The 26291-nt window shown below is 39.5% G+C and overlaps 2 protein-coding genes across 3 annotated transcripts; both read right to left on the reverse strand.

Annotated features, from left to right (window-relative positions):
- Positions 1-1548: 1548 nt before the first annotated feature.
- LOC114468161 (myosin heavy chain, fast skeletal muscle) lies at positions 1549-11905 on the reverse strand. The gene is made up of 41 exons (XM_028454873.1): positions 11801-11905; positions 11331-11379; positions 11007-11229; positions 10720-10863; positions 10478-10634; positions 10354-10381; positions 10158-10275; positions 9987-10079; positions 9829-9892; positions 9622-9720; positions 9442-9545; positions 9225-9363; positions 9001-9119; positions 8766-8915; positions 8509-8679; positions 8115-8421; positions 7912-7982; positions 7730-7817; positions 7531-7648; positions 7295-7418; positions 7071-7207; positions 6723-6978; positions 6347-6589; positions 6026-6202; positions 5776-5921; positions 5597-5687; positions 5113-5502; positions 4876-5002; positions 4678-4796; positions 4407-4603; positions 4140-4323; positions 3891-4056; positions 3641-3765; positions 3246-3554; positions 2959-3162; positions 2752-2877; positions 2488-2658; positions 2224-2328; positions 2050-2145; positions 1762-1893; positions 1549-1669 (listed from the first exon to the last, which is right to left on the reverse strand). The coding sequence occupies exons 3-41, from the start codon at positions 11208-11210 to the stop codon at positions 1652-1654; spliced, it is 5817 nt and encodes a 1938-aa protein (XP_028310674.1). The 5' UTR covers positions 11211-11229; positions 11331-11379; positions 11801-11905; the 3' UTR covers positions 1549-1651.
- A 2031-nt stretch (positions 11906-13936) lies between these two features.
- LOC114468162 (myosin heavy chain, fast skeletal muscle-like) lies at positions 13937-24260 on the reverse strand. Of its 2 annotated transcripts, none has more exons than XM_028454874.1 (41): positions 24159-24260; positions 23719-23760; positions 23397-23619; positions 23145-23288; positions 22903-23059; positions 22753-22780; positions 22557-22665; positions 22390-22482; positions 22251-22314; positions 22013-22111; positions 21825-21928; positions 21598-21736; positions 21386-21504; positions 21152-21301; positions 20893-21063; positions 20501-20804; positions 20308-20378; positions 20131-20218; positions 19932-20049; positions 19716-19839; positions 19491-19627; positions 19143-19398; positions 18680-18922; positions 18359-18535; positions 18112-18257; positions 17933-18023; positions 17449-17838; positions 17209-17335; positions 17011-17129; positions 16740-16936; positions 16476-16659; positions 16226-16391; positions 15966-16090; positions 15568-15876; positions 15281-15484; positions 15079-15204; positions 14809-14979; positions 14522-14626; positions 14368-14463; positions 14144-14275; positions 13937-14056 (listed from the first exon to the last, which is right to left on the reverse strand). In XM_028454874.1, exons 3-41 carry the CDS (start codon positions 23598-23600, stop codon positions 14039-14041), a joined length of 5805 nt encoding a protein of 1934 aa, XP_028310675.1. In that variant the 5' UTR covers positions 23601-23619; positions 23719-23760; positions 24159-24260; the 3' UTR covers positions 13937-14038. The 2 variants fall into 2 exon arrangements, with proteins under 2 accessions (XP_028310675.1, XP_028310677.1); XM_028454876.1 differs by having other exon boundaries at positions 23719-23763; positions 24159-24234.
- Between the last annotated feature and the right edge of the window lie 2031 nt (positions 24261-26291).

Here is a 26291-nt window from a genome sequence, read left to right on the forward strand (position 1 = left end):
GTAGGTTAACAGGAGGATTTTAAACTGTCTTCTAGATTTTACAGGAAGCCAATGAAGGTAAGCCAATATTGGAGAAATATGCTCTCTCCTGTTAGTATTCTGGCTGCAGCATTCTGAATTAATTGTAGACATTTCAGTGAGTTACTAGGACATCCTGACAGTAACAAGTTACAATAATCTAATCTAGTAATGTATGTAACAAATGCATGGATTCGTTTTTCAGCATCCCCTGGGCCAAGATATTGTGGATTTCAGAGATATTACAGAGGTGGAGGAAGACTGTCCCAAAAGACAGTTGAGGAGAGATTATTAACATGAACAAAGTGGGTTCTGTCTGATAGGAAAAACAATAATGGGTCAAAGTCAGTGAAGAAAAATGGCTAATGGAGGGTCAATGGGAAGCACGCATCAACAGCTACCTTTCTAAAAAGTAGGTCTATTGTGTATTGTGTCCGTGGCATTTACCAATAACTGAGGTCCTTTTAAAGACATCCGCAGATCGTTTTATGAAAGGGGCACGCAGGATCCTTCCTGCGTCCAGGCCACTGGTGCCGCCTTTGGATTTGGGTGTGATTTTGGAAGGATTTAAACGTCCTCCTTTTGAAAACAAACTTGAAGTTTGTGTCCCAAAAGGCAGTGTTAGTACTGGCTTTAGCATCGGCTAAGCGTGTCAGTGACAACCATGCACTGTCAGTACACTCAGTTCTTCCCAGGCGATGCCAGGATGGTGCTGAAGCCCAACCCAGCATTTGTGCCGAAGGTGTTGGGCTCATGTTCTCCTATTGACGTCATGGCCTTCTCTGCCTTACGGGGTGAGCAGCAGCCTCATTTATTGTGTGCTGTATGCGCTGTGCGTGCGTATGTGGATATGACAGTAGCTTCAGGAGAAGCAATCAGCTCTTCGTCTACAAGGCTCCACCCCATAAGGGGAAGCTTGGTACTACATAACACGTGTCACACTGGATGGTAGAGGCGATTGCTTTGGCTTATACGAGTCAGGGTCAGCAGCCGCCTGTTAACTTGTGTGCACATTCGACTCGGGTTTAGCCACATCCTGGGCCTTTTTCAGGGGAGTGTCCGGTTTTACCACCTGGATGTCTCTGCTCCGTGTGTGGCACGGGCAGTTCTTCTGCCCTTATTGATACAGTGCTTGCCCTGTGGCCTGGTGTAGCGTATGATAAACTTGTCTGCAATACAGGAGCTACCATATCCCATAGTGAGACATCGAAACAAATGTTATGAAATAGAATTCAATGTTCCGTGATTTCTACACTGCCCCAAAAAAATTACATCATGGCCCAGTCCTCCTCCTTTGCTTCAGACCTCCTTCGTTCACAGACTAGGCGCTTTTGGTTGATTTACGCGCGGTGGGCGTGTCAGGAATCTGGACCGGATAATATGCGCAGGAGAGAAGCGCATAAAAAAGTGCTTAAGTCCAGACCAGTGAATAGGGCCCCAAGTGAGCTTCAATAGTTTACCTTGTGAAACCATATGAAAAAGGATGTCAAAAAAGACAAACAAAATATAAACAATGAAACAATACAAAAATTTATGTTGAAACTGTTTATTTGGCTAGGAAATAGCTGGCAGACAAATCAGCAACAAGTTTATATTTTATATAAACTGTTCAATTGCTCCATGTGGTGCTTTCTTACTCAGAAATGTCAGCCTGTAAAACATCGAAAAAGATAGACAAAGTATATAAAAAGTTACTGTAACATTAAAAGGTGAAAATTAGTGAAATATAGGAAAACACGTTACCTTTCCAATATCTCGGCTCTTGGCTCTCATTTTGTTGACCTGAGATTCAGCAATGTCAGCGCGCTCCAGGGCTTCCTCCTGCTCATGCTGAACCTTTCTCAGTCTGGACATGTGATTGTTGGCCTGCTCCTCCTGTTAAGTTGTCAGAGTTTAAATGTGCTTTATTTTTCAATAATCCAATTGCCGAAGAAAGATTTGATTCATTTCGAGGATTTTCAAGAAACTATTTAAAGCCAGTATATTTTCTAAATAATGCTAATGTTTTTGAAGAATGATAATTTGACTTACAGCCTCTTCAGCCTGTCTCTTGTAAGTCTTGACTTTGAGCTGCAGCTTATCCACCAGATCCTGAAGCCTGGTCACATTCTTCTTGTCCTCTTCAGTCTACATCAAAAATTGTTGCCAGTATATTACTGATACATATGTGTTTGTAAATGTATAACTATGCCAATTAATATCTACCTGGTAGGTGAGCTCCTTGACTCTCCTCTCATATTTGCGGACACCTTTAACAGCATCAGCTCCACGTCTCTGTTCAGATTCAACTTCACCCTCAAGTTCACGAACCTGTGAAATACAGCTGTTTAAAGCATTGTGCAGTAAATTTGACTTTATTTAAATTGTGTCAGCATCAAATTAAATACATGCACAGTGTAAATTGAATTCAATTTTATTCATGAAGCACCAATTACAAAAATAAATAATCCCATAGTGCTCTGTTTGTACCCTGGACTCCAGTTTCTGGAGCTGCTTTTTGCCACCCTTCATGGCGAGGTTCTCAGCTTCATCCAGACGGTGCTGCAGATCTTTGACTGTGACCTCCAGGTTCTTCTTCATCCTCTCCAGATGAGCGCTGGTGTCCTGCTCTTTCTTCAGCTCCTCTGCCATCATGGCAGCCTAACATTAGACATGTTTTTTTCAAGTTAAAACATGATTTAAAAAAAACAAAAACCTTTTTTTTTAACAAACAAAATGTAAATGTCATTTTACATCAGTGATGGCCTTTTTGGCCTTCTCCTCAGCATTTCTTGCTTCCTGCACAGCATCATCCACTTCACCCTGAACTTGAACAAGGTCAGATTCCAGCTTCTTCTTGGTGTTAATAAGGCTGGTGTTCTGAAAGTAGAACAACAAAAAGGTAAACAAAACACACTATATGTAATTGAAATATTTCTTTTATTTATTAATATATCAAACCTGAGAGTGAAGCAGTCCGACTCTCTCACTGGCATCAACCAGCTCCTGCTCAGCCACTTTACGTCCTCTCTCTGTCTGCTCCAAGGCAGCTCTTAACTCATCAATCTCAGCTATCATCAGACCATTTCTGCGCTCCACCATGGCAACCTGCTCCTTCATGTCCTCCTGTCCTCTGAGAGCATCATCAAGGTGCAGTTGGGCATCCTGACAAACAACATACAGTAAACACTCTTTCACAGTCTTTCTAGATGCTTAGTTGAATAAAACTTTGGTTACAGGCAACTCACCTTAAGCTGTCCCTGGACATTCCTCAGTTGTTTCTGAGCCTCAGCAGCCTGCCTGTTGGCGTGGCTCAGCTGAATCTCCATCTCATTGAGGTCTCCCTCCATCTTCTTCTTGACTCTGAGGGCATCATTCCTGCTTCTGACTTCAGCATCAAGCGTGCTCTGCATGGAGTCAATCACCCTCTGGCTGTTCCTCTTGATCTGCTCCATCTCCTCGTCCTTCTCTGCCATCTTCCTGTCAACCTCACCTTTGAGTTGGTTGAGCTCAAGCTGAACACGGAGAATCTTGGCTTCCTCATGCTCCAGAGTTCCCTTTATTCATCGGAGAATGGTTAATTAATGTTCAAGTATACAGCAACCTGCATATTGGTTGATAAACAAAATTGACAAGAAATTACCTCAGCTTCTTCCAGGGCAGTCTGGACTTCTGCCTTTTCAGTTTCTATTGTCTTCTTGGCTTTCTCCAGCTCGTGGATGCTCTTCCCGGTCTCACCAATCTGTTCAGTCAAGTCGGAGATCTCCTCTAAAAGTCATAAAAACGATACAAATAAGGGATTGTGGCTACCCAAATTTGAAGGCAAATTTTTCATAAAAGATCTCATAACTAATAGAATAAGAATTAAATGTGTCTGAAAAAAATTGACTAACGCTGCAGATTCTTGTTCTCTCTCTTCAATGTCTCCAGTTGGTCCAAAGCCTCCTCGTAGGAGTTCTTCATCTTGAACAGTTCAGTGCTGAGAGAGCGAGCCTCCTTTTGGGCTCCTTCCAGTTCTGCCTGGCCCTCCTCATACTTTTGCTTCCAATCTGCCAGAACCTAGATTTTATAATGGTTATTTATTTATTTATTGTTCAGAGCTCTTGTGTAAAACTATTTTAACTTCAAGATCAACAATTCACCTTATCAAAGTTCCTCTGCTTCTTGTCAAGGTTGGCAGCCAGAGAATTAGCTCTTTCCACATCAATCATGAGGTCCTCCACCTCACCTTGCAGCCTCTGTTTGGTCTTTTCCAGGGAGGCACACTTAGAGTTGACTGCCTCAATAGACTCTTCAGCATCTTGCAAGCGCTGGGCGAGCTTCTTCCTGTGGTGAAAGACAACAAGTTACCTGTAAAGAGCAAACTCTAAAGATGTGAAATTGACTCATTTATAAAAGTAGTTCCTTACTTAGCCTCCTCTAGCTCCTCAGTGCGCTGAATAGCATCAGTCTCATATTTTGATCTCCACTGAGCCACCTCACTGTTGGCCTTTGACATTCCTCTTTGCAGCTCAGCCTTGGCCTCCTGCTCTTCCTCATACTGCTCTCTAAGCAGATCACAGTCATGGCGAGATGACTGAACACTGTGGGCCAGAGCATTCTTAGCCTGTTGAACACAAAGAACATATTACTGAGAGCATTTAAAATTTGGGATACATTTTTAGTGAACATAAACAATACCTTCACTTCCTCTTCAATGTGCCTCTTCATCTCCTCAATCTGCTGAGTGAAGGCCTGTTTGCCTCTGGTCAGCTGGGATACAAGAGCTTCCTTTTCTTCAAGCTGGCGAGAATACTCACCTAGGAACACATCAGTTTGTTGTTCATCAATACTATTGATACTTTTTAAAATTACTACTTTAAAAAACACATCCTTTACCATTCTCAGTCTGAAGCCTGGCCTTTTGAGCATTGACATCGTTCAGCTGGCGAACGTTCTCATCGTTCTTGGCTTTGAGCTCACTCAGCTGATCCTCAAGAGTTCTGCACATTTTTTCCAAATTGCCCTGTGGTATAATATTGTACACTTTTATTGTAAATTGAAAAATTAAACAAATACTTAAGAAGTTTATTAATGATTATAGATAAATGAAGGAACATGACCAAACACACTAACTTTTGACTTGGCAACAGCCTCCATGTTGCTGGAGAGGTCATCAATCTCCATCTTGTACTCGCTCTTCTCCTTCTCCAGCTTCTGCTTGACACGCTGGAGGTTGTCGATCTGCTCGCCCAGCTCTGCAACACTGTCGGCCTGCTTCTTGCGGAGGGCTGCTGCAGTAGCTTCATGTTGCAGAGTGGATTCTTCAAGGTCACGACGCAGCTTCTGGAACTCAGCTTCACGCTTCTTGTTCATTTCAATCTGCGCAGCTGTAGCTCCACCAGCTTCCTCAAGCCTCTCGCTGATCTCCTCCAGCTCCCTGGACAGGTCAGCTCTCTGCTTCTCTACTTTAGCACGAGCAGCTCTCTCAGCTTCTATCTCCTCTTCTAGCTCCTCAATACGAGCCTGAGATTTACAGTTAGAAAGTGAAGAAAGCAAAATGATCATGGTTATGGTTTAACACATACTATGAGGCTTATCATAGAGACTGAATGTATACCTGGAGCTCCTTGATCTTCTTCTGAAGCTGAGCACCGAGGGACTGTTCATCCTCAATCTTGCTGAGAAGTTGACTTGTTTCAAACTCCTTTCTGAATGTCAACAAAATCAACATTTCTTTAGGTTTGGTGAACATTCACTCATCACGAAGAAACATACGAGTGATAAATCAATTGTTACTTCTTAATTTTCTCTTCAGATTGCTGTTTATCATTCTCCAGATCCATTATGGTTTCCTGGGCCAGTTTCAGGTCTCCTTCAAGCTTCCTCTTGGCTCTCTCAAGGTCCATGCGAAGCTTCTTCTCTTGCTCCAATGAGCCCTCAAGCTAAATCCCAAGTCATGTGAAAAACAATTAGTAGGTAATATTGGGAACAATATTATTTATCTAAATGTAGGATGAAAACAATAACTCTGCTTATGTTGACTCACATCATCTACTTGCTGTTCCAGCTTCGTTTTGGCCTTTGTCAAAGTGTTGACTTTGTCTTCCTCTGCCTGGAGGTCATCCAGTGTTTGCTGGTGAGACTCCTGGAGGGCCTTCTTCTCCTTGGTCAGCTTGGCAATGGTTTCATCTTGGGATGCCATCTCCTCTGTCAGGTTTTTCACCTACAATAATATAAAGGTACATTGTATGTCACATAAATACTTGTCCGAAAAGTAGTTATATATTACAGTTAGTTTTATATAGAACTTATATATTACATATATTAATATTTTGCCAAACTTCAATGCAAAATGAAAAACCCATACCTTGTTTTCAGTAGCATGTTTCTCCTTCTCCACTTTGGCCAAGGTCAGCTCCAAGTCATCAATGTCTTTCTTCAGCTCTGAGCATTCATCTTCCAACTTTCTCTTCTTGGCAGTGAGTTCAGCGTTAATTTCCTCCTCATCCTCCAGTCTCTCAGTGGTCTCTTTGAGTTTGGCCTCGAGCTGGATCTTGCTCTTAATCAGTCCTTCACATCTTTCCTCAGCATCGGAGAGATTCTCACCTTCCTAAAGCAAGTTAGCATACAAGTTGATATGCAGTTAGCACATTTTCTCCAATGTTAGTTTTATATGTGTTATGCTTAGGAAAATATATTGAATCAATGTTTGGACTTTTTAAATCAAAAGTTTATCTACTCACAGATGCCACTTGAAGTTGCAGGTCATTTTTCTCCTGCAGCACAGAAATCATCTTCTCTTCCAATTCTTTCTTCTTGGCGAGAGCAGTAGCTAGATCATTTTTCATTTTGTCATAGTTCTCCTTCATCTGTTGCAGCTCCTTTTCAGTCTCAGCACTCTTCAGAAGAGGCTTGATCTTGAAGTACAGTTTCAGCCAGGGCCAATTTTTGACATTCATGAATGAACGAACATTGTACTGGATGCTGTAGATAGCTTCTCTGTAAAAGGTAAGAGACCAGATTGTCACAGATACAGTTCTCTAATCTTCACTCACACTTAAGAATTGTCTTTGTAATAAGGATCATTCTACCTTCTTTCCATCATCTTAACAAACTCCTTCCTCATCACATATCCTCTACAGAGGGCCTGAGTCATTGTCACCAGTGAAGCCAGTTTCTCATCTCGCATCTCTTCAAGTGTACCCAGCAGACCGGCTTTGAAGAACACCTAAGGTATCAAATTATGGGTCATACATATTATCGACAAAACCATATAACCCTATGTGTTTAAAAAACTAAAAACATCTTAACCTACCTTGGTGTGGCCAAATCTGTACTGAGTGTGGTCCACATCAATGGATCCCAGTAGTTTCTCAGAAGCCTTCTTGTTGTCAATGAACTGTCCCTCAGGGATGACACTGGCATTTAGAACTTTGTATCTGGGGGAGACAATTATGTCACTAATAGTTTCCTCATATCATCCCGGTCATTATTCACTCAAAGTAATATTTAAGTAGAAAAAACACCTTTTATAAAGTACATTTATCTCACCTCTGCTTGAAGTCACCATAGAGGATTCTGCTGGGAAAGCCCTTTCTGCAGATTCTAATGCCTTCCAGCACACCATTACACCTCAGCTGATGGATGACCAAGAAGTTCTCCATGAGACCTGAAAGTTGTGAATTTCAAATAAGGTAATTTTACATTTGTTTAGCTTTTTTGTTGTTAATTGTTTTGGTGATAGTTTTACCTGGGGTCTTTGTTTCATTGGGAATCAAGCAACGGACAAAGTGAGGATGAGTGCTTCTCAAGTTGGTCATCAGTTTGCCCAAGTTCTCCTGTGGATCAATACCCTAATTAGTGAAGTGCTGACACTTTTTATAGACAGGTCTTTTGGAACAATGATTCATCTCGAAGTAGCATGGGGCATACCCTGAAAACAGCAGACACAGTCTGGAAGGAACCACCCTTCTTCTTACCACCTTTCTTGGCACCTGCTGCTTCTGTTTTTATAAAGATTGATGAAATTGTGTAAAAAGAATAATTTCCTTGTCCGTTTTAGGTCCAAAATCCACAACTTAAACAATTTTTCAAAGTGGCATTAGTGATAATTAGTTTAAATTTAAAGTTCTCACCCTCAGAACCAGCATGGGCTGCATACAAGAAGGAAAGCAGTTTGTTTGCAGACTTCTGGTACAGCTGAACCACAGAGTCATTCAGTGGGTCCTTGTTCTTGTCCAGCCAGCCAGTGATGTTGTAGTCCACTGTACCAGCATAGTGAACTAGAGCAAAGTGAGCCTCAGCTTTGCCCTTTCCAGGCTTTGGCTTCTCAAAGGCTTTGGTCTTCCCAAGATGCTGATCATGAAGCTTGTTTTTGAAGGTTGTATCAGAAGCCTTGGGGAACATGCACTCCTCTTCAAGGATGGAGAAGATGCCCATTGGCTGTAAGGAAGTGCAATTCATTGTAATCGTCCAACAGATGCAATATTTTTTATCAATAACTGAAAAATTAAAATTCAGAATCCTGACCTTCTCAATAAGCTCAATACAGGCAGCCAAGTCCATACCAAAGTCAATGAACTCCCATTCAATGCCCTCTTTCTTGTACTCCTCTTGCTCCAGAACGAACATGTGCTGGTTGAAAAACTGTTGCAGTTTCTCATTGGTGAAGTTGATGCAGAGCTGTTCCAAGCTGTTGTACTATGAAGGGACAAACACATTTAATTAATATGCAAAACGTTTTTTTTAATCACAAAACATGCCTGTATTTCTTTTTAACTTCTCACATCAAAGATCTCAAATCCAGCGATATCCAGCACTCCAATGAAGAAGTTTCTGGGCTGCTTTGTGTCCAGCATCTCATTGATACGGATGACCATCCACAAGAACATTTTCTCATAGACAGACTTGCACAAAGCACTGACAGCATTGTTCACCTGAAAGGGAAATGTGAGATGTAATTAATTACACTAAACAGCCTTTGCAATCCCTTCAAAAATGTCTAAATGTTTAAGTATCTACCTGTGGGACGGTTTGACCTTTGGTCACCATCTCATTTCCGACCTTGACTCTTGGGTAGCACAGAGCTTTTAGCATGTCAGCAGAGTTCAAGCCCAGTAGGTAAGCAATTTTATCAGCCACTGAGGGAGGGAAACACAGACTATCACTCAAGACAGGAATGAAAATGTTGTCCTTCTCGTCTTTTAACAACTACTTTTCAAACTCCTCTGAAACCAAAGACTTACCCTCTGTGCCGTCAGGCTCAGCCTGCTCCTCACGCTGCTTCTGCTTGAATTTCATGTTACCATGATGCATCACAGCACCAGTCAGCTTGTAGATGCCATTTTTCTCCTCAGCATTGAAACCCAAGATATCAATAGCAGTCTGCAAAAGAATCAAGGTTCTGATTTTAAAGAGTGTGTGCACTGCTTGAACATGTATTGAACAAAACAATGAACTTACATCAGTTGCAATGAACTCCTCCACGTCATTAATGCTCTTGACTGTAATTTCACCCTGACTGATCATGGGATAGTCATAAGGGTTAGTGGTGATCAGAAGACCCTCTGCAAGAAGACAAAAAAAAATGTAAGAAAAAATTTGACAGTTGTATTATACTTTTCTCATTTTGTACCAATTTACCCAGAATCTCAGGTTTGTGGCCGGTCATCAGCTGATAGAAGATATGGTAGCTCCTCTCAGCAGACAGCTGGAATGTGACGCGAGACTTCTCCAGCAGATCTATGTTTTGAAATTGTGATTACAAATCTTTCGGTGTTTTGGCATGATTAATATTTAATCATTTATTTAAAAAAAAACAAAAGAAAAAAACAGCAACTATAGACTTACATGTTTCAATATCAGCGGAGGCCAGCTTGCCAGTTGTACCAAAGTGAATTCTGATAAATTTACCCTGAATATGACAAATTTACATTTTTTAAGATGCTGGAGTGCAATTTGTAAAAATACATATTAGTTATATACACAGCATATATATCCATACGTACAAAACGAGACGAGTTGTCATTCCTCACAGTCTTGGCGTTACCATAGGATTCCAGAAGAGGGTTGGCTGCAACAATCTGGTCCTCAAGGGAGCCCTGAAGGAGAAGAAAGTAGTTTCAATATGTGGATGTTTAATGATGTCTCCTCCTGAAATTACACATTCAACACATTACCTGAATTTTGCCTTGAGCTTGTGGCTGGTCACTTTTCTTCGCTCCAAGTGCAGCAATTGTTGCAAAGTACTGGATGACACGCTTGGTGTTAACAGTCTTTCCAGCACCAGATTCTCCGCTGTGATACAGAAGACATATTTTCAGTTTTGATAATGAAATATGAAAACGTTGTTTTTAGAAGTTTATGAAAACTCACGTAATAAGGACAGACTGGTTCTCACGGTCTGAAGAGGAAAAAAAAATGTTGTGTTGTTGTTTCTCAGTTTGGGAACCACTGTAATTTTGTGTATCATGTCTTTATTGTGTAATACACATCTTACCTGTTTGCATGAACTGATAGGCATTGTCAGAGATAGAGAAGATGTGGGGTGGAGCCTCAATCCTCTTCTTGCCTCTGTATGCTTCCACAACCTTGGAATCGTACACTGGAAGCCACTTGTAGGGGTTCACGACGACACAGAACAATCCAGAGTAGGTCTGTTGTTTGGGAAATGGGGGAGGGGTGACCAAAAATATTAGTTTCATTTACACGCAACATATCTGCAACTTTTTCAAAACTTACGTAGATCATCCATGATGCATAACGCTCTTTGAGGTTATACAACACGCAAGGTTCATTGAGGTGGGTCATCATGGCCATGTCCTCAAGTTTGTCAAACTTTGGAGGATTCCTGGGATGGATGTCATCTTCCTTAACCGTGACAGTCTGAATACATAGAAAAAAAACTAATGATTTTAAGATTTTCCGTGCCATGTTTGAATTTTTTAGAATTCCTATTTCAACCTGCTTAAACCCGCCTAAACAATATTTGAGAGGAATATGTTTCAAATTCAAAAATATCCACTTGCCTTTCCTGTGTCAGTATCAACTGTGGCTTTGCCACCCTCCTTTTTCGTCAGTTTTCCCTTGAGGTACATCTCATCAGCATCAACCACAAAAAATGCAGTTTTAGCATCAAATGGAGCCGTCTGGGCCTCAATCCTCTCCCTTTCTGGCTTCCGGAGGTAGATGGCCGCCGGGCCGTACTGCTCCATTTCTGCGTCCGTGCTCATGATGGCACTTTAGATGAGACTGAAGAGATTACAATTATCATTATTATTATTATTTTTAGCTTGACAGTACCTTAAAAAGTATAGCTTTTGGGTGTTGTTCAGATTCAGTTTTCTAATTACCTTAGCCTCAATAAACTGGTGTATAAAGCCCGTCTGGAGTCCCAAGATGCTACAAAAAAGAATGAAAAAAGAGTACATAAGTTTATTTACTGTTCTATGTGTCATCATTCAAACTCATTGTTCAAATAAGTAAATGAATGAATAAATAACAAAGTGCATCGCAAAATAGTAGTGTACCAAATCTTCTTAGGTTTCTGGTTTAATTAAAACCTTGGAGCATCTTTTCTTCCCCCCACATTTACCACCTTAAGACAAATTTGAAAAAAACGCATTGAAAGAAAAATAAAACACAATATTCAACCAACTGTTTAAAAAAAATACCAATGAACCTTTGTTAAATAGTTTTGGAAATTCCATTGACTAAGTCTGCTAATCGGTTGTACAGAAGTAGCAATTAATAGGTCATGCATTACCTCTAGGTGTAGATCACAAAACTAGAAAAACCCAGAAATTACAGTGAATACACTCACCTGTGAGGGCAGACTTTCAGTTCATACAGAAGTCCAGAGCTGCCTAATATATAGAGGCTAGTAGTGTCTGCTCAGCAGTTGTCCCTCACTCAGTTTGGTCATGGCATCTTTTCATCCTGTTGCTTATTTTGTGGCAGCGATGAGTATGGTAGTGATAGGGGTAAGTGTTTGAAATTAGAGCTTGGAAATGAAATGATCCTTAATGTTATTTCAAATGGTTTGATTTGATATCTCAGTAATTAAGTAATTGCAGATTTGAAAATAAATCAATATAATAGCAACTGCTTAACATGTGACAAGTATATTTGAATAAATAAATAAATAACTTAAGTAGTAATTTGAGCTAAATACCAAATTTACTAGTGTTTCTTTTCATTAAATGTAATGAATTACATGTTGTTGAGTTATGTTGTCAACAAAGCATGTGTTTTCAATTGTCTTATTACGCACACACACGCACACACCCACACACACACACAAACACACACACACACACACACACACACACACACACACACACACACACACACACACACACACACACACACACACACACACACACACACACACATACACACACACACACACACACATACACTATATACATATTCAAATTGAAAATTTGCTCAGTTAGTTTTAAGTCTAAAAAGCTATTATTACTGACAATCTACCTGTATTACAGCATATAATAATGATTTGTCCATGTCTGGTGCATTCATGTGGCTTCAGCATGGAATTGGCCTCAAATGCTTTTGGTTTAAAGTTACGGGAAACTTAGAGGTTAAATTACTGTAATAAAATTATGTACGAGACATCAGCTATATGAGTTCATTCATCTCTTATGTATTTCCCTACATGGGTAGGATAACACTTGGCATCCTGTCAGGGATCAAGCCTAAAATAAGTTCCACCCCAGGCAAAATGAATTGCATCCAGCAGCTACATTTGATAGGAGGTGACACCTGGTGGAGAAGCCTTCAATCATGATCCTAAGACATTATACAATTTAGGATCTACTGTCACATTTTTGGGGTAAATATAAGATGGTATTGAACATGTGTACTTTGTTGACTAATTGTGAGTTGGATTTTAAGGGTTCTACTGTTCAGAGCAGATGCTGTTGCCATTAAGACGTTGTGTATCACAAGTATTTCCCCACCCTCGATATAGTTTAATGTAGTCACTATGACTAAATTATTGTATACGGTACATTGGAGAGTGTTTGTGTGTGTGTGTGTGTGCGTGCGGAAAGCATATTTATTCACCAGGACATTTATTGTCTGGATAGATGTCATCCCTTGGTACCCCATTTACCAATCATCAAAATGTATGTGAAAGTTAACACTATTCTGTAATTCAGACATCGTTTAGGTCTTGATGATCACTCTGATGGAGATTAATTTCTCCTGGTGTTGATTACTTTTTTCTTCTTTCTTGGTGTTGAATGCCTCGGCTGCTTATAATGACAAGGACATTCTTCTTTGTTACCATATAGTCCCTTTAGGCAGATACAAAAGTAATATGTAATCCAAGTAGCCCTTACAGAAATGCCATGAGGGGAAGAGGATAAGGGACATTAAAAGCTTAAGTGCCGATATTCTGATCCAAGATTCCAAGGTGAGTTTTAATTTCTTTCTAGAGACCAACGTGCAAAGACAAGCATATCTTGGCAACCTGTGTTGCCTGTGACATCTCAAATAGAACACTGAATGAAAGCAACAGAAGCTTGATATAGTTTTGTGTACCAGGCAGAATTGGAGACCACATTAAAAAAAAAAAAAGTACATATATGTTTTATTTTAATCTAGTCTTTGCTCGTAAGCCATTGAAGGTCAGGCACATATTTATTGAAGTTTTGTGGGATGGAATTGAAAAATAAATTTAATCTTGTGACTTTTGTAGTAGTATATTAAAGATATCTCTTTACACAGCTAGTATAAATACCAGAGGCCTCAACATTTATCGCATCACTTCTGGAACTCCCTTCTGGAACTCCCTTCTTTCACACCTCCACAAAATTTACTCTTTTACACTCTTTCAATCAGCCGTCAAAACTCATCTGTTAAGTCGAGGGAAAAATTGTTTGGCTGATTAAATTGATATAGACTCTGACAGAAAAATCATGAATCAGGAAAATTAGAATGCGTATCAACTTTATTGACATAACAATGACCCAAATCCAAAGTTCATATTATATGAACTGTGTTAAAAGGCTTGTATTGTATAAAATGATGGCTCTTATTCAGAAGAATCAGACTAAAAAAAGAAGAAAACATAGTTAGCAATAAAAAATACATTTCAATTCTGAAAAAAAAGTCAACACAATTATGTTCAAAAAGTCACCTTTATCACTTCACGGCTCTTGGCTCTGATTTTATTGACCTGAGATTCAGCAATGTCAGCACGCTCCTGAGCTTCTTCAAGCTCATGTTGGACTTTCCTGTGCCTTGACATGTGGGTGTTGGCCTGCTCCTCCTGAAGAAATATCAGTCATATTGAATTATTTGTTTTTGTAAATTATGACAAACAGAACATTAAAAGTGCTTCACACATAGTACAGGACATACAGCGTCCTCAGCCTGTCTCTTGTAAGACTTGACTTTGAGCTGCAGCTTGTCCACCAGATCCTGAAGCCTGGTCACATTCTTCTTGTCCTCTTCAGTCTAGATCACAACAGAGGTTAAATAATATCTGATTTGAATAAGTTAGGGTAATTTTTACCTGGTAGGTGAGCTCCTTGACTCTCCTCTCATATTTGCGGACACCTTTAACAGCATCAGCTCCACGTCTCTGTTCAGATTCAACTTCACCCTCAAGTTCACGAACCTGTGAAATACAGCTGGTTAAAGCATTGTGCAGTAAAATGACTTTATTCAAATAGTGGTACTACAAGAGTACGCCACGTACTTAGCATCAAATTAAATACATGCATAGTGTAAATTAAATTAAATTTTATTCATATAGCACCAATTACAAAAACAAGTAATCTCATAGTGCTCTGTTTGTACCCTGGACTCCAGTTTTTGGATTTGCTTTTTGCCACCCTTCATGGCGAGGCTCTCAGCTTCATCCAGACGGTGCTGCAGATCCTTGACTGTGACCTCCAGGTTCTTCTTCATCCTCTCCAGATGAGCACTGGTGTCCTGCTCTTTCTTCAGCTCCTCTGCCATCATGGCAGCCTGAAATTACAAAAATGTATTTTATTTTTAGTTTTTTATTTCTTTAAAAATAATATATGTATATACATATCTAATAATACAAAGGTATTGTAGTTTTACATCAGTGATGGCCTTTTTGGCCTTCTCCTCAGCATTTCTTGCTTCCTGCACAGCATCATCCACTTCACTCTGGACTTGAACAAGTTCAGACTCTAACTTCTTCTTGGTGTTAATAAGGCTGGTGTTCTGAAAGTCGAAAAACATAAGTAATTATAAGCAAATTGCATTTTACAATATTTCTTGTAAATTGTGAAAATCAAACCTGAGAGTGAAGCAGTCCGACTCTCTCACTGGCATCAACCAGCTCCTGCTCAGCCACTTTACGTCCTCTCTCTGTCTGCTCCAAGGCAACTCTTAACTCTTCAATCTCAGCTATCATCAGGCCATTTCTGCGCTCCACCATGGCAACCTGCTCCTTCATGTCCTCCTGTGCTCTGAGAGCATCATCAAGGTGCAGTTGGGCATCCTGACAAACAACATACAGTAAACACTCTTTCATGGTCTTTCTAGATGCTTGGTTGAATAAAACTTTGGTCACAGGCAACTCACCTTAAGCTGTCCCTGGACATTCCTTAGTTGTTTCTGAGCCTCGGCAGCCTGCCTGTTGGAATAGCTCAGCTGAATCTCCATCTCATTGAGGTCTCCCTCCATCTTCTTCTTGATTCTAATGGCATCATTTCTGCTTCTGACTTCAGCATCAAGTGTGCTCTGCATGGAGTCCATCACCCTCTGGCTGTTCCTCTTGATCTGCTCCATCTCCTCGTCCTTCTCTGCCAGCTTCCTGTCAACCTCACCTTTGAGTTGGTTGAGCTCAAGCTGAACACGGAGGATCTTGGCTTCCTCATGCTCCAGAGTTCCCTTTATTAATCAGAGAATGGTTAATTATTGTTCAAGTATAGTGTAGCTTCCTGCATATTAGTTGATTGATGAAGTTGAATAGAACTTACCTCAGCTTCCTCCAGGGCGGACTGGATTTCACACTTTTCAGTCTCGACATTCTTTTTTGCTTTCTCCAGCTCGTGGATAGTCTTACCAGTCTCACCAATCTGTTCAGTCAAGTCGGAGATCTCCTCTGAAAGTCATAAAAACATTATAAATAAGGGATCATAATTCACAAAGTTTAAAGTTATAAGATATACCAAAATCAAATTGAGATGAAATATTTAAAGAACCTAAACTTTTGTCAAAATGTACAGAGTTGACTCACGCTGCAGGTTCTTGTTCTCTCTCTTTATGGTCTCCAGTTGGTCCAGAGCCTCCTCGTAGGAATTCTTCATCTTGAACAGTTCAGTGCTGAGAGAGCGAGCCTCCTTTTGGGCTCCTTCCAGTTCTGCCTGGCTCTCTTCATACTTTTGCTTCCAATCTGCCAGAACCTAGAATTTACAATAATTATTTATTTATTTATTTATTTATTTAATGCTCAGAGCGTTTGTGTAAAATCAAGATGGAGAATTTACCTTATCAAAGTTCCTCTGCTTCTTGTCAAGATTGGCAGCCAGAGAATTAGCTCTTTCCACATCGATCATGAGGTCCTCCACCTCACCTTGCAGCCTCTGTTTGGTCTTTTCCAGGGAGGCACACTTAGAGTTGACTGCCTCAATAGACTCTTCAGCGTCTTGCAAGCGCTGGGCGAGCTTCTTCCTGTGGTGAAAGACAAGTTACCTGTAAAGAGAAAACTCTAAAGATGTGAAATTGACTCATTTATAAAAGTAGTTCCTTACTTAGCCTCCTCTAGCTCCTCAGTGCGCTGAATAGCATCAGTCTCATATTTTGATCTCCACTGAGCCACCTCACTGTTGGCCTTTGACATTCCTCTTTGCAGCTCAGCCTTGGCCTCCTGCTCTTCCTCATACTGCTCTCTAAGCAGATCACAGTCATGGCGAGATGACTGAACACTGTGGGCCAGAGCATTCTTAGCCTGTTGAACACAAAGAACATATTACTGACAGCATTTAAAATTATGGATACATTTTTAGTGAACATAAACAATACCTTCACTTCCTCTTCAATGTGCCTCTTCATCTCCTCAATCTGCTGAGTGAAGGCCTGTTTGCCTCTGGTCAGCTGGGTTACAAGAGCTTCCTTTTCTTCAAGTTGGCGAGAATACTCACCTAGGAACACATCAGTTTGGTGTTCATCAGTACTATCAATACTTTTTAAAATGACTACTTTAAAACACACATCCTTTACCATTCTCAGTCTGAAGCCTCGCCTTTTGAGCATTGATGTCGTTCAGCTGGCGAACATTCTCATCGTTCTTGGCTTTGAGCTCACTCAGCTGATCCTCAAGAGTTCTGCACATTTTTTCCAAATTGCCCTGTGGTAAAATAATATTGTACACTTTTACTGTAAATTGAAAAATTAAACAAATACTTAAGATGTTTGTTAATGATAATAGATAAATGAAGGAACATGACCAAACACACTAACTTTTGACTTGGCAACAGCCTCCATGTTGCTGGAGAGGTCATCAATCTCCATTTTGTACTCGCTCTTCTCCTTCTCTAGCTTCTGCTTGACACGCTGCAGGTTGTCTATCTGCTCGCCCAGCTCTGCAACACTGTCGGCCTGCTTCTTGCGGAGAGCTGCTGCAGTAGCTTCATGCTGCAGGGTAGATTCTTCAAGGTCACGACGCAGCTTCTGGAACTCAGCTTCACGCTTCTTGTTCATTTCAATCTGAGCAGCTGTAGCTCCACCAGCTTCCTCAAGCCTCTCGCTGATCTCCTCCAGCTCCCTGGACAGGTCAGCTCTCTGCTTCTCGACTTTAGCACGAGCAGCTCTCTCAGCTTCTATCTCCTCTTCTAGCTCCTCAATACGAGCCTGAGATTTACAGTTAGAAAGTGAAGAAAGCAAAATAATCATGGTTATGGTTTAACACATACTATGAATCTTATCATAGAGACTGAATGTATACCTGGAGCTCCTTGATCTTCTTCTGAAGCTGAGCACCGAGGGACTGTTCATCCTCAATCTTGCTGAGAAGTTGACTTGTTTCAAACTCCTTTCTGAATGTCAACAAAATCAACGATTCTTTAGGTTTGATGAACATTCACTCATCACGAAGAAACATACGAGTGACAAATCAATTGTTACTTCTTAATTTTTTCCTCAGATTGCTGTTTGTCATTCTCCAGATCCATTATGGATTCCTGGGCCAGTTTCAGGTCTCCTTCAAGCTTCCTCTTGGCTCTCTCAAGGTCCATGCGAAGCTTTTTCTCTTGCTCCAATGAGCCCTCAAGCTAAATCCCAAGTCATGAGAAAAATATTGTTTGACTTATTACAAGGAACACTATTACTCCAGTATAGTTTGAGAGCAATAACTCTGCTTTTGTTGACTCACGTCATCCACTTGCTGTTCCAGCTTCGTTTTGGCCTTTGTCAAAGTGTTGACTTTGTCTTCCTCTGCCTGGAGGTCATCCAGTGTTTGCTGGTGGGCCTCCTGCAGGGCTTTTTTCTCCTTTGTCAGCTTGGCAATGGTTTCATCTTGGGATGCCATCTCCTCTGTCAGGTTTTTCACCTACAATATTTTAAAGGTACATTGTATGTCACATAAATACTTGTCTGAAAAGTAGTTATATATTACAGTTAGTTATATATAGATCTTATATATTACATATATTAATATTTTGCCAAACTTCAATGCAAAATGAAAAACCCAAACCTTGTTTTCAGTAGCATGTTTCTCCTTCTCCACTTTGGCCAAGGTCAGCTCCAAGTCATCAATGTCTTTCTTCAGCTCTGAGCATTCATCCTCCAACTTTCTCTTCTTGGCAGTGAGCTCAGCGTTAATTTCTTCCTCATCCTCCAGTCTCTCTGAGGTCTCTTTGAGTTTGGCCTCGAGCTGGATCTTGCTCTTAATCAGTCCTTCACATCTTTCCTCAGCATCTGAGAGATTATCAACTTCCTAGAGCAAGTTGTTGAAAAATGTTTTTTAACTGTTTGTTTTCGTTTTTTATTGATTTATTTGTGTATTAGCTATAACATACAAGTTAATATGGTGTTGTTAGCACATCACAATCAGAATCAGAGAGGTTTTATTTGCCAAGTACAGTTTAAAACTGCAAGGAATTTGACTTGGTAGTTGGTGCAAGAAACAAAAAAAAACCAAAAGTCTATTGACTCACAGATGCCACTTGAAGTTGCAGGTCATTTTTCTCCTGCAGCACAGAAATCATCTTCTCTTCCAATTCTTTCTTCTTGGCGAGAGCAGTAGCTAGATCATTTTTCATTTTGTCATAGTTCTCCTTCATCTGTTGCAGCTCCTTTTCAGTCTCAGCACTCTTCAGAAGAGGCTTGATCTTGAAGTACAGTTTCAGCCAGGGCCAATTTTTGACATTCATGAATGAACGAACGTTGTACTGGATGCTGAAGATAGCTTCTCTGAAAAAGGTAGGAAACCAGATTGTCACAGATACAGTTCTCTAATCTTCACTCACATTTAAGAATTGTCTTTGTAATAAGGATCATTCTACCTTCTTTCCATCATCTTAACAAACTCCTTCCTCATGACATATCCTCTACAGAGGGCCTGAGTCATAGTCACCAGTGAAGCCAGTTTGTCATCTCGCATTTCTTCAAGTGTACCCAGCAGACCGGCTTTGAAGAACACCTATGATGTCAAATAATGGGTCTTACATATTGTTGACAAAACCATATAACCCTGGGTGATCAAAAAAACTAAAAAGAGCTTAACCTACCTTGGTGTGGCCAAACTTGTACTGAGTGTGGTCCACATCAATGGATCCAAGCAGCTTCTCAGAAGCCTTCTTGTTGTCAATGAACTGTCCCTCAGGGATGACACTGGCATTTAGTACTTTGTATCTGGGGGAGACAATTATGTCACTAATAGATTCCTGATATCATCTCAATCATTGTGTATAAAAAATGCATTTTATAAAGTACATTTATCGCACCTCTGCTTGAAGTCACCATAGAGGATTCTGCTGGGAAAGCCCTTTCTGCAGATTCTGATGCCTTCCAGCACACCATTACACCTCAGCTGATGGATGACCAAGAAGTTCTCCATGAGACCTGAAAGTTGTGGATTTTAAATAAAGTGTTATGACAATAATTTAGCTTTTTTGTTGTTAATTGTTTTAGTGATGGTTTTACCTGGGGTCTTTGATTCATTGGGAATCAAGCAACGGACAAAGTGAGGATGAGTACTTCTCAAGTTGGTCATCAGCTTTCCCAAGTTTTCCTGTGCATCAAGAAATGAATTAGTGAAGTCCTGACAAGAAAGGTTTTTTTTTTTTTTGGAACAATGATTCTTCTAGAAGTGTGTCATACCCTGAAAAGAGCTGACACAGTCTGGAACGAACCTCCCTTCTTCTTACCACCTTTCTTGGCGGCTGCTGCTTCTGTTTTTATGCAGAATGACAAATTGGTGTGAATAAATTAATTGGTACAAAATTCACAACTTAATGAAATTTTCACTCAAAAGTGTTATTGTGATATCTAGTTTAAATGTAAACGTTCTCACCATCAGAAGCATGGGCTGCATATAGATAACACAGCAGTTTGTTTGCAGACTTCTGGTACAGCTGAACCACAGAGTCATTCAGTGGGTCCTTGTTCTTGTCCAGCCAGCCAGTGATGTTGTACTCCACTGTACCAGCATAGTGAACTAGAGCAAAGTGAGCCTCAGCTTTGCCCTTTCCAGGCTTTGGCTTCTCAAAGGCTTTGGTCTTCCCAAGATGTTGATCATTTAGTTTGTTTTTGAAGGTTGTGTCAGAAGCCTTGGGGAACATGCACTCCTCTTCAAGGATGGAGAAGATACCCATTGGCTGTATGGAAATGCAATTCAATATAATTGTCAAACAAAAGCATTTTTTTAAAATCAATTTTAGAGAAATTGAAATTCAGAATCCTGACCTTCTCAATAAGCTCAATGCAGGCAGCCAAGTCCATACCAAAGTCAATAAACTCCCAGTCAATACCTTCTTTCTTGTACTCCTCTTGCTCCAGAACGAACATGTGATGGTTGAAAAACTGTTGCAGTTTCTCATTGGTGAAGTTGATACAGAGCTGCTCCAAGCTGTTGTACTATGAAGGGACAAACACATTTAATTCATATGCAGTGTTTTTTTTCCATTTATCACAAAACATGCTTGTATTGTTTTTGAATTCTCACATCAAAGATCTCAAATCCAGCGATATCCAGCACTCCAATGAAGAAGGTTCTTGGTTGCTTTGTGTCCAGCATCTCATTGATACGGATGACCATCCACAAGAACATTTTCTCATAGACAGACTTGCACAAAGCACTGACAGCATTGTTCACCTGAAAGGGAAATGTGAGATGTAATTAATTACACTAAACAGCCTTTGTAAATCCTTAAAAACGTCTAAATGTTTAAGTATCTACCTGTGGGACGGTTTGACCTTTGGTCACCATCTCATTTCCGACCTTGACTCTTGGGTAGCATAAGGCTTTTAGCATGTCAGCAGAGTTCAGGCCCATCAGATAAGCGATTTTATCAGCCACTGCGGAAACCGAGCAATCATTCAAAGGTCATAGAGAAATGTAATATACACTCTTAACCTTAACAAGTGTCGTAGGTTTTGATGTAAATGTACCTTCATTGCCATCAGGCTCAGCCTGCTCCTCACGCTGCTTCTGCTTGAATTTCATGTTACCATGATGCATCACAGCACCAGTCAGCTTGTAGATGCCATGTTTCTCTTCGCCAGTGAAGCCCAAGATGTCAATAGCAGTCTAATACACATATATATGTAATTAATATCTTAGTATAAAAAAGAAATGGTAGTAAAAAAAAAAAAGAAAAGAATGGGAAATGTTTTACATCTGTTGCAATAAATTCTTCCACATCATTGATGCTCTTGACAGTGACTTCACCCTGACTGATCATGTGATAGTCATAGGGATTGGTGGTGATCAGAAGAGCCTCTAGAAAAAAAAAAAAGAAGTTCCCTTTACTCACAGTTCTCCAATTTTTGTTTATTTTAAGATTTACACATTTTTATAACATACCAAGAAGTTCAGGTTTGTGGCCAGTCATCAGCTGATAGAAAATATGGTAGCTCCTCTCAGCAGACAGCTGGAAAGTGACACGAGATTTCTCCAGCAGATCTGTATGAAGAGATGTGAGGTATTCATATAAGCAAAATGTCTGACAGCACATGATTATCGTATGAAACATTTTAATATTACGTCATATTCCAAAATTAAGCAACAATGAATGATTTAAAAAATAGGGAAAATGACTTGCATGTTTCAATATCTGCTGAGGCCAGTTTTCCACTGGTTCCAAAGTGAATTCTGATGAACTTGCCCTTAACATGTCAGTCATTTGTTAGGATTATAATAGGCATCCTTTTTTCAAAACCAACACATTTTTCAACACTTACAAAACGAGATGAGTTGTCATTTCTCACAGTCTTGGCATTACCATAGGCCTCCAGCAGAGGGTTGGCTGCAATGATTTGATCTTCCAGAGAACCCTAAAGAAGGAATTGTCCAAAATATTATATAAAAAAACTCCCAACACAATTCCAAGGTTGGTTAATAATTGTACCTGTATTTTTCCAGATGTTTCTGCCTTCTTTCCTCCAGCAACTGCAATTGTTGCAAAGTACTGGATGACACGCTTGGTGTTGACAGTCTTTCCTGCACCAGATTCTCCACTGTCAGAAAATAGAAATACATTTAGGCTTTTTTTTGTTCAAGAAATTGTTTGCAAATATTTTTGTAAAGATGGTGATGGTGCTCACGTGATAAGGATAGACTGGTTCTCACGATCTGAAATAAACAAATTGTTTAATGACATAAAACATACTTATTTTCAAGCGCAATGTCAAATAATATTTGCAATTTTATGCATCAAATATCTATATTTACATGCTCATAGAAAAACATCTGACCTGTGAGCATGAACTGATAGGCATTATCAGAGATAGAGAAGATGTGTGGTGGGGCCTCAACCCTCTTCTTGCCTCTATAGGCATTAACAACCACAGCATCGTACACTGGGAGCCACTTGTAGGGGTTCACAACGACACAGAAGAGGCCAGAGTAGGTCTGAAAATAAAACAAGTCCATACTTTGACTACACTTGAGCAGGACACTACAATATATATATTTTTCAAATCCAGGTATAACTTACGTAGATCATCCATGATGCAAAACGCTCTTTGAGGTTATACAACACACATGGTTCATTGAGGTGGGTCATCATGGCCATGTCCTCAATTTTGTCAAACTTAGGAGGATTCATGGGATGGATGTCATCCTCTTTTACAGTTATAGTCTAAACAAGAATCACAATAAAGCAGTTATGTTATACTATTTAATTGAATGTTGTGTGACAATTATTTTATCACTTTAAGAAATCGAGAGAAAGCTTTCAGCCACTAACCTTCCCTGTCAGTGTCTCAACAGTTGCTTTGCCACCTTCCCTTTTGGTAAGTTTTCCTTTGAGGTACATTTCATCCGGTTCAACCACAAAGAAGGCTGTTTTGGCATCAAAAGGAGTGTTCTGGGCCTCAATCCTCTCCCTTTCTGGCTTCCGGAGGTAAATGGAAGCAGGTCCATACTGCTGCATTTCTGCGTCAGTGCTCATTTTGGCACCTTAGTGAAAACTGATCAACAATGAAGCACAATGTAATATTTGCGTAATTTAATTTTTTTAAAATGAATTTAAAATAATCCTAATCAATCTGTTTCTTAGATTGTGTTACCTCAGTCTATCAGAACTGTGTGTCCCAGATTGTTGTCCTAGTCTGCTTAAAATGGAAGACGGATAGATCAGTGAGGCTCACTGCCTGATTATCAACCACCATCAGGAATCAAAAGCACTTTCACAATGCAGATCTTGTTGCCAACTCACTGTCCAATATATTTTAGCACCATGTATAATAGCCCTTGTTGGACATGACCTAATAATTTCACTCTTGTTTTATTTGTTTTCTTCTCACTCAATAAATCAAAAGTACTTAAAATATTCAAAACAATCCAACACATACACTTTAAAAAATGACCTATTTAATCGCTAAGGAATTACAAACAAGCATTTCTGATAACCAACAATTTAAACAAATCCACATACAGAAAGACAGACACAAATTGTAAAAAGCATAATGAAAATAAGATGGGTTTAGCAAGCACACAAAACACCAACCTCTGAGGGATGCCTGTCAGTTGGAGGAGTCGTCTGATGTTGCTGCTTTTATAGATGTTGGGTGTGCGTAGTCAGCAGCCGTCCTCTCCTCAATTTGGTCAAGCATCCCTGCCTTTTTAAGACGACATTTGGAATGAAAGCTTATCTAGCAGCTTTTTTGTTCAAGATTTCAAACTGTTTGTTTCCTTTTTAAAAGTTACAAGACAAATATAATTCTTCCTCAAATACAATTTGGAAAGCAGTACATTTTGTTTTAATAAACTCTTTAAAAAACAACTTTATCATGCTTGGTAGCACAAGTGTTTTATATATTTGATTTTAAATCCAGTAGAAGAAAAATTTAGCTTATAATCCACTGGGAAATTTTTGGAGGTAAAAATGTATTGCAAAAACATGTATGTCAGCTTCCTTTAAAACCCTTTTGCCTTTTGACCTTTGTAAAATAAACTGAAAAGTCATCGGTGTTGAATATCAGTGGCTTTAAATATTTCAAATTGTTTGAAATACTGTAAAACTAGCTCACTCGTTATCTATTTTTTTTCCAGTCCATCCACAATTCATTTCACAGTCCCTCCCGACATTTGTTCTTCTTGTTTGTACTTTTGGTCACACAACAAAAGATACTTTAATGAGAATCTTTGCACTTTCTTTTCATATGACCAAAGTGAAATAGTTAAAAAAGTTTGTCTAAAAATAGATACTGCATATTTTCAACATTGCTTTCAGTACTACAAATTTTCACAATTATATGATTTGGAAAAACGGCCATAGTTCTTTTATACTTCAGATGGATTTCAGCATTTAAAAATTTACACTTGTCTTTGATTACTTATGCAAATAAACTTGCTCTAAGCCAGTTATGGGAATTTAATTTGGAGAAGCCCCCAAGTGCCACTGGTATATGGTTGCAAACCCCTGGCACCTCTCACATTGCTGTAATAAAAGTGAATGTAAGGCCCTTTCCATAAAGTTCAAGGGGTATTATAACTTGCCTTAAAAGGACAAGAAGATTTGCCAAGAAGGCTTAGATAAGACCTATAATAAGTCCCACTCGGATATCAAAGATCTTTATCCCCATGTTGCATTTGACTCTGAGGATGTCATTGCTGTTATGGAAACTCAGTGTCCTTGAAAAACTATGCGTCTCTGGTTTTGAGACATTGCTGACATAGGCCCTAAAATAAAGTGGCCTAGATAATCCCCAAAACAGCTGACAACCACACTAATGTGTCTCTGAGGAATTAATTCATTTCACAATAGTAGTTATTATTATTGTCGGGCTTTACATACAACTCAAATATTACAACTGGTTGTCTAAACCCTTTGGACTTTGAATTATGCTAATCGTATATTAAAAAATTTGGAAATGTACGTTTTGTTTTCTTTTTTTTTGTAAAGAGCCAATAAAATGTCACTACACTGACACCCCCGCAACCAATTCCTTCAATTGTTGTTTGCAAATTTGTTGTTCTTTTTCAGCAAGTCCCTTAACCCTAACTGCTCCCCGGGTGCTACACTGTGGCTGCTCACTGCTCCTCATGAATGAGTGATGGGTCAAATGCAGAGAACAAATTTTGTGTATGTACCCGTACATATGACAAAAAGACTTTATTATTATTATTATTATTAATAATAAAGCTTTTTTTTCCTAATTTATGTCTGTCCTACAGTTTTTACATTTTTGAACAATTTTTTTCCTCTTACTGTCTGTTTTTTTTTTTTATTGTGTTGCTGCCACAAGTGAATTTCCCCTCAGGTGATAAAAAAGGTATATTCTTCTCTGTTCTATTCTATTCTTAAGTAGCCTACTGTGGAATCCACTATTGGCCCTAAATAATTGGGACCAGTCAACTTAACAAAATGTAATATTACTTTTGATAAATTTTAATTCATAGGTATTTATTTGAAGCTAAAGAATCAAAATGATCAATATTACTTACCGTTAGATTTGCGCGTAGACCATAACTTCACATCATCTGCACTGCCACATTTTATCACAAGTTGTTGATTTTCTCCTCCAGGCAGTATTTTCCTCTGGCTACAAAATATTTATTAGAGATAGAGTAAGAGTTGATGCTTGAATTAATTTTGGGGATATTGTTGCTGTTTGTTTATTGTTGGATGTAATTTAGT

The sequence above is a fragment of the Gouania willdenowi genome, chromosome 8 (assembly GCF_900634775.1).
Source record: "Gouania willdenowi chromosome 8, fGouWil2.1, whole genome shotgun sequence".
Lineage (NCBI taxonomy): Eukaryota > Metazoa > Chordata > Actinopteri > Blenniiformes > Gobiesocidae > Gouania > Gouania willdenowi.

Excerpts from the sequence above, each read along its gene's own strand:
- LOC114468161 (XM_028454873.1), bottom strand. The coding sequence starts at position 11,210 with ATGAGCACGGACGCAGAAATGGAGCAGTACGGCCCGGCGGCCATCTAC. Across the intron at positions 5,688-5,775 it reads TCTGAAGAGAAAATTAAGAA|AAAGGAGTTTGAAACAAGTC; the intron begins GTAACAATTGAT and ends GTTGACATTCAG. Across the intron at positions 2,878-2,958 it reads TCGGACTGCTTCACTCTCAG|AACACCAGCCTTATTAACAC; the intron begins GTTTGATATATT and ends TTCTACTTTCAG.
- LOC114468162 (XM_028454874.1), bottom strand. The coding sequence starts at position 23,600 with ATGAGCACTGACGCAGAAATGCAGCAGTATGGACCTGCTTCCATTTAC. Across the intron at positions 22,781-22,902 it reads CTATCAGTTCATGCTCACAG|ATCGTGAGAACCAGTCTATC; the intron begins GTCAGATGTTTT and ends TGTTTATTTCAG. Across the intron at positions 20,050-20,130 it reads CAATGAATCAAAGACCCCAG|GTCTCATGGAGAACTTCTTG; the intron begins GTAAAACCATCA and ends CACAACTTTCAG.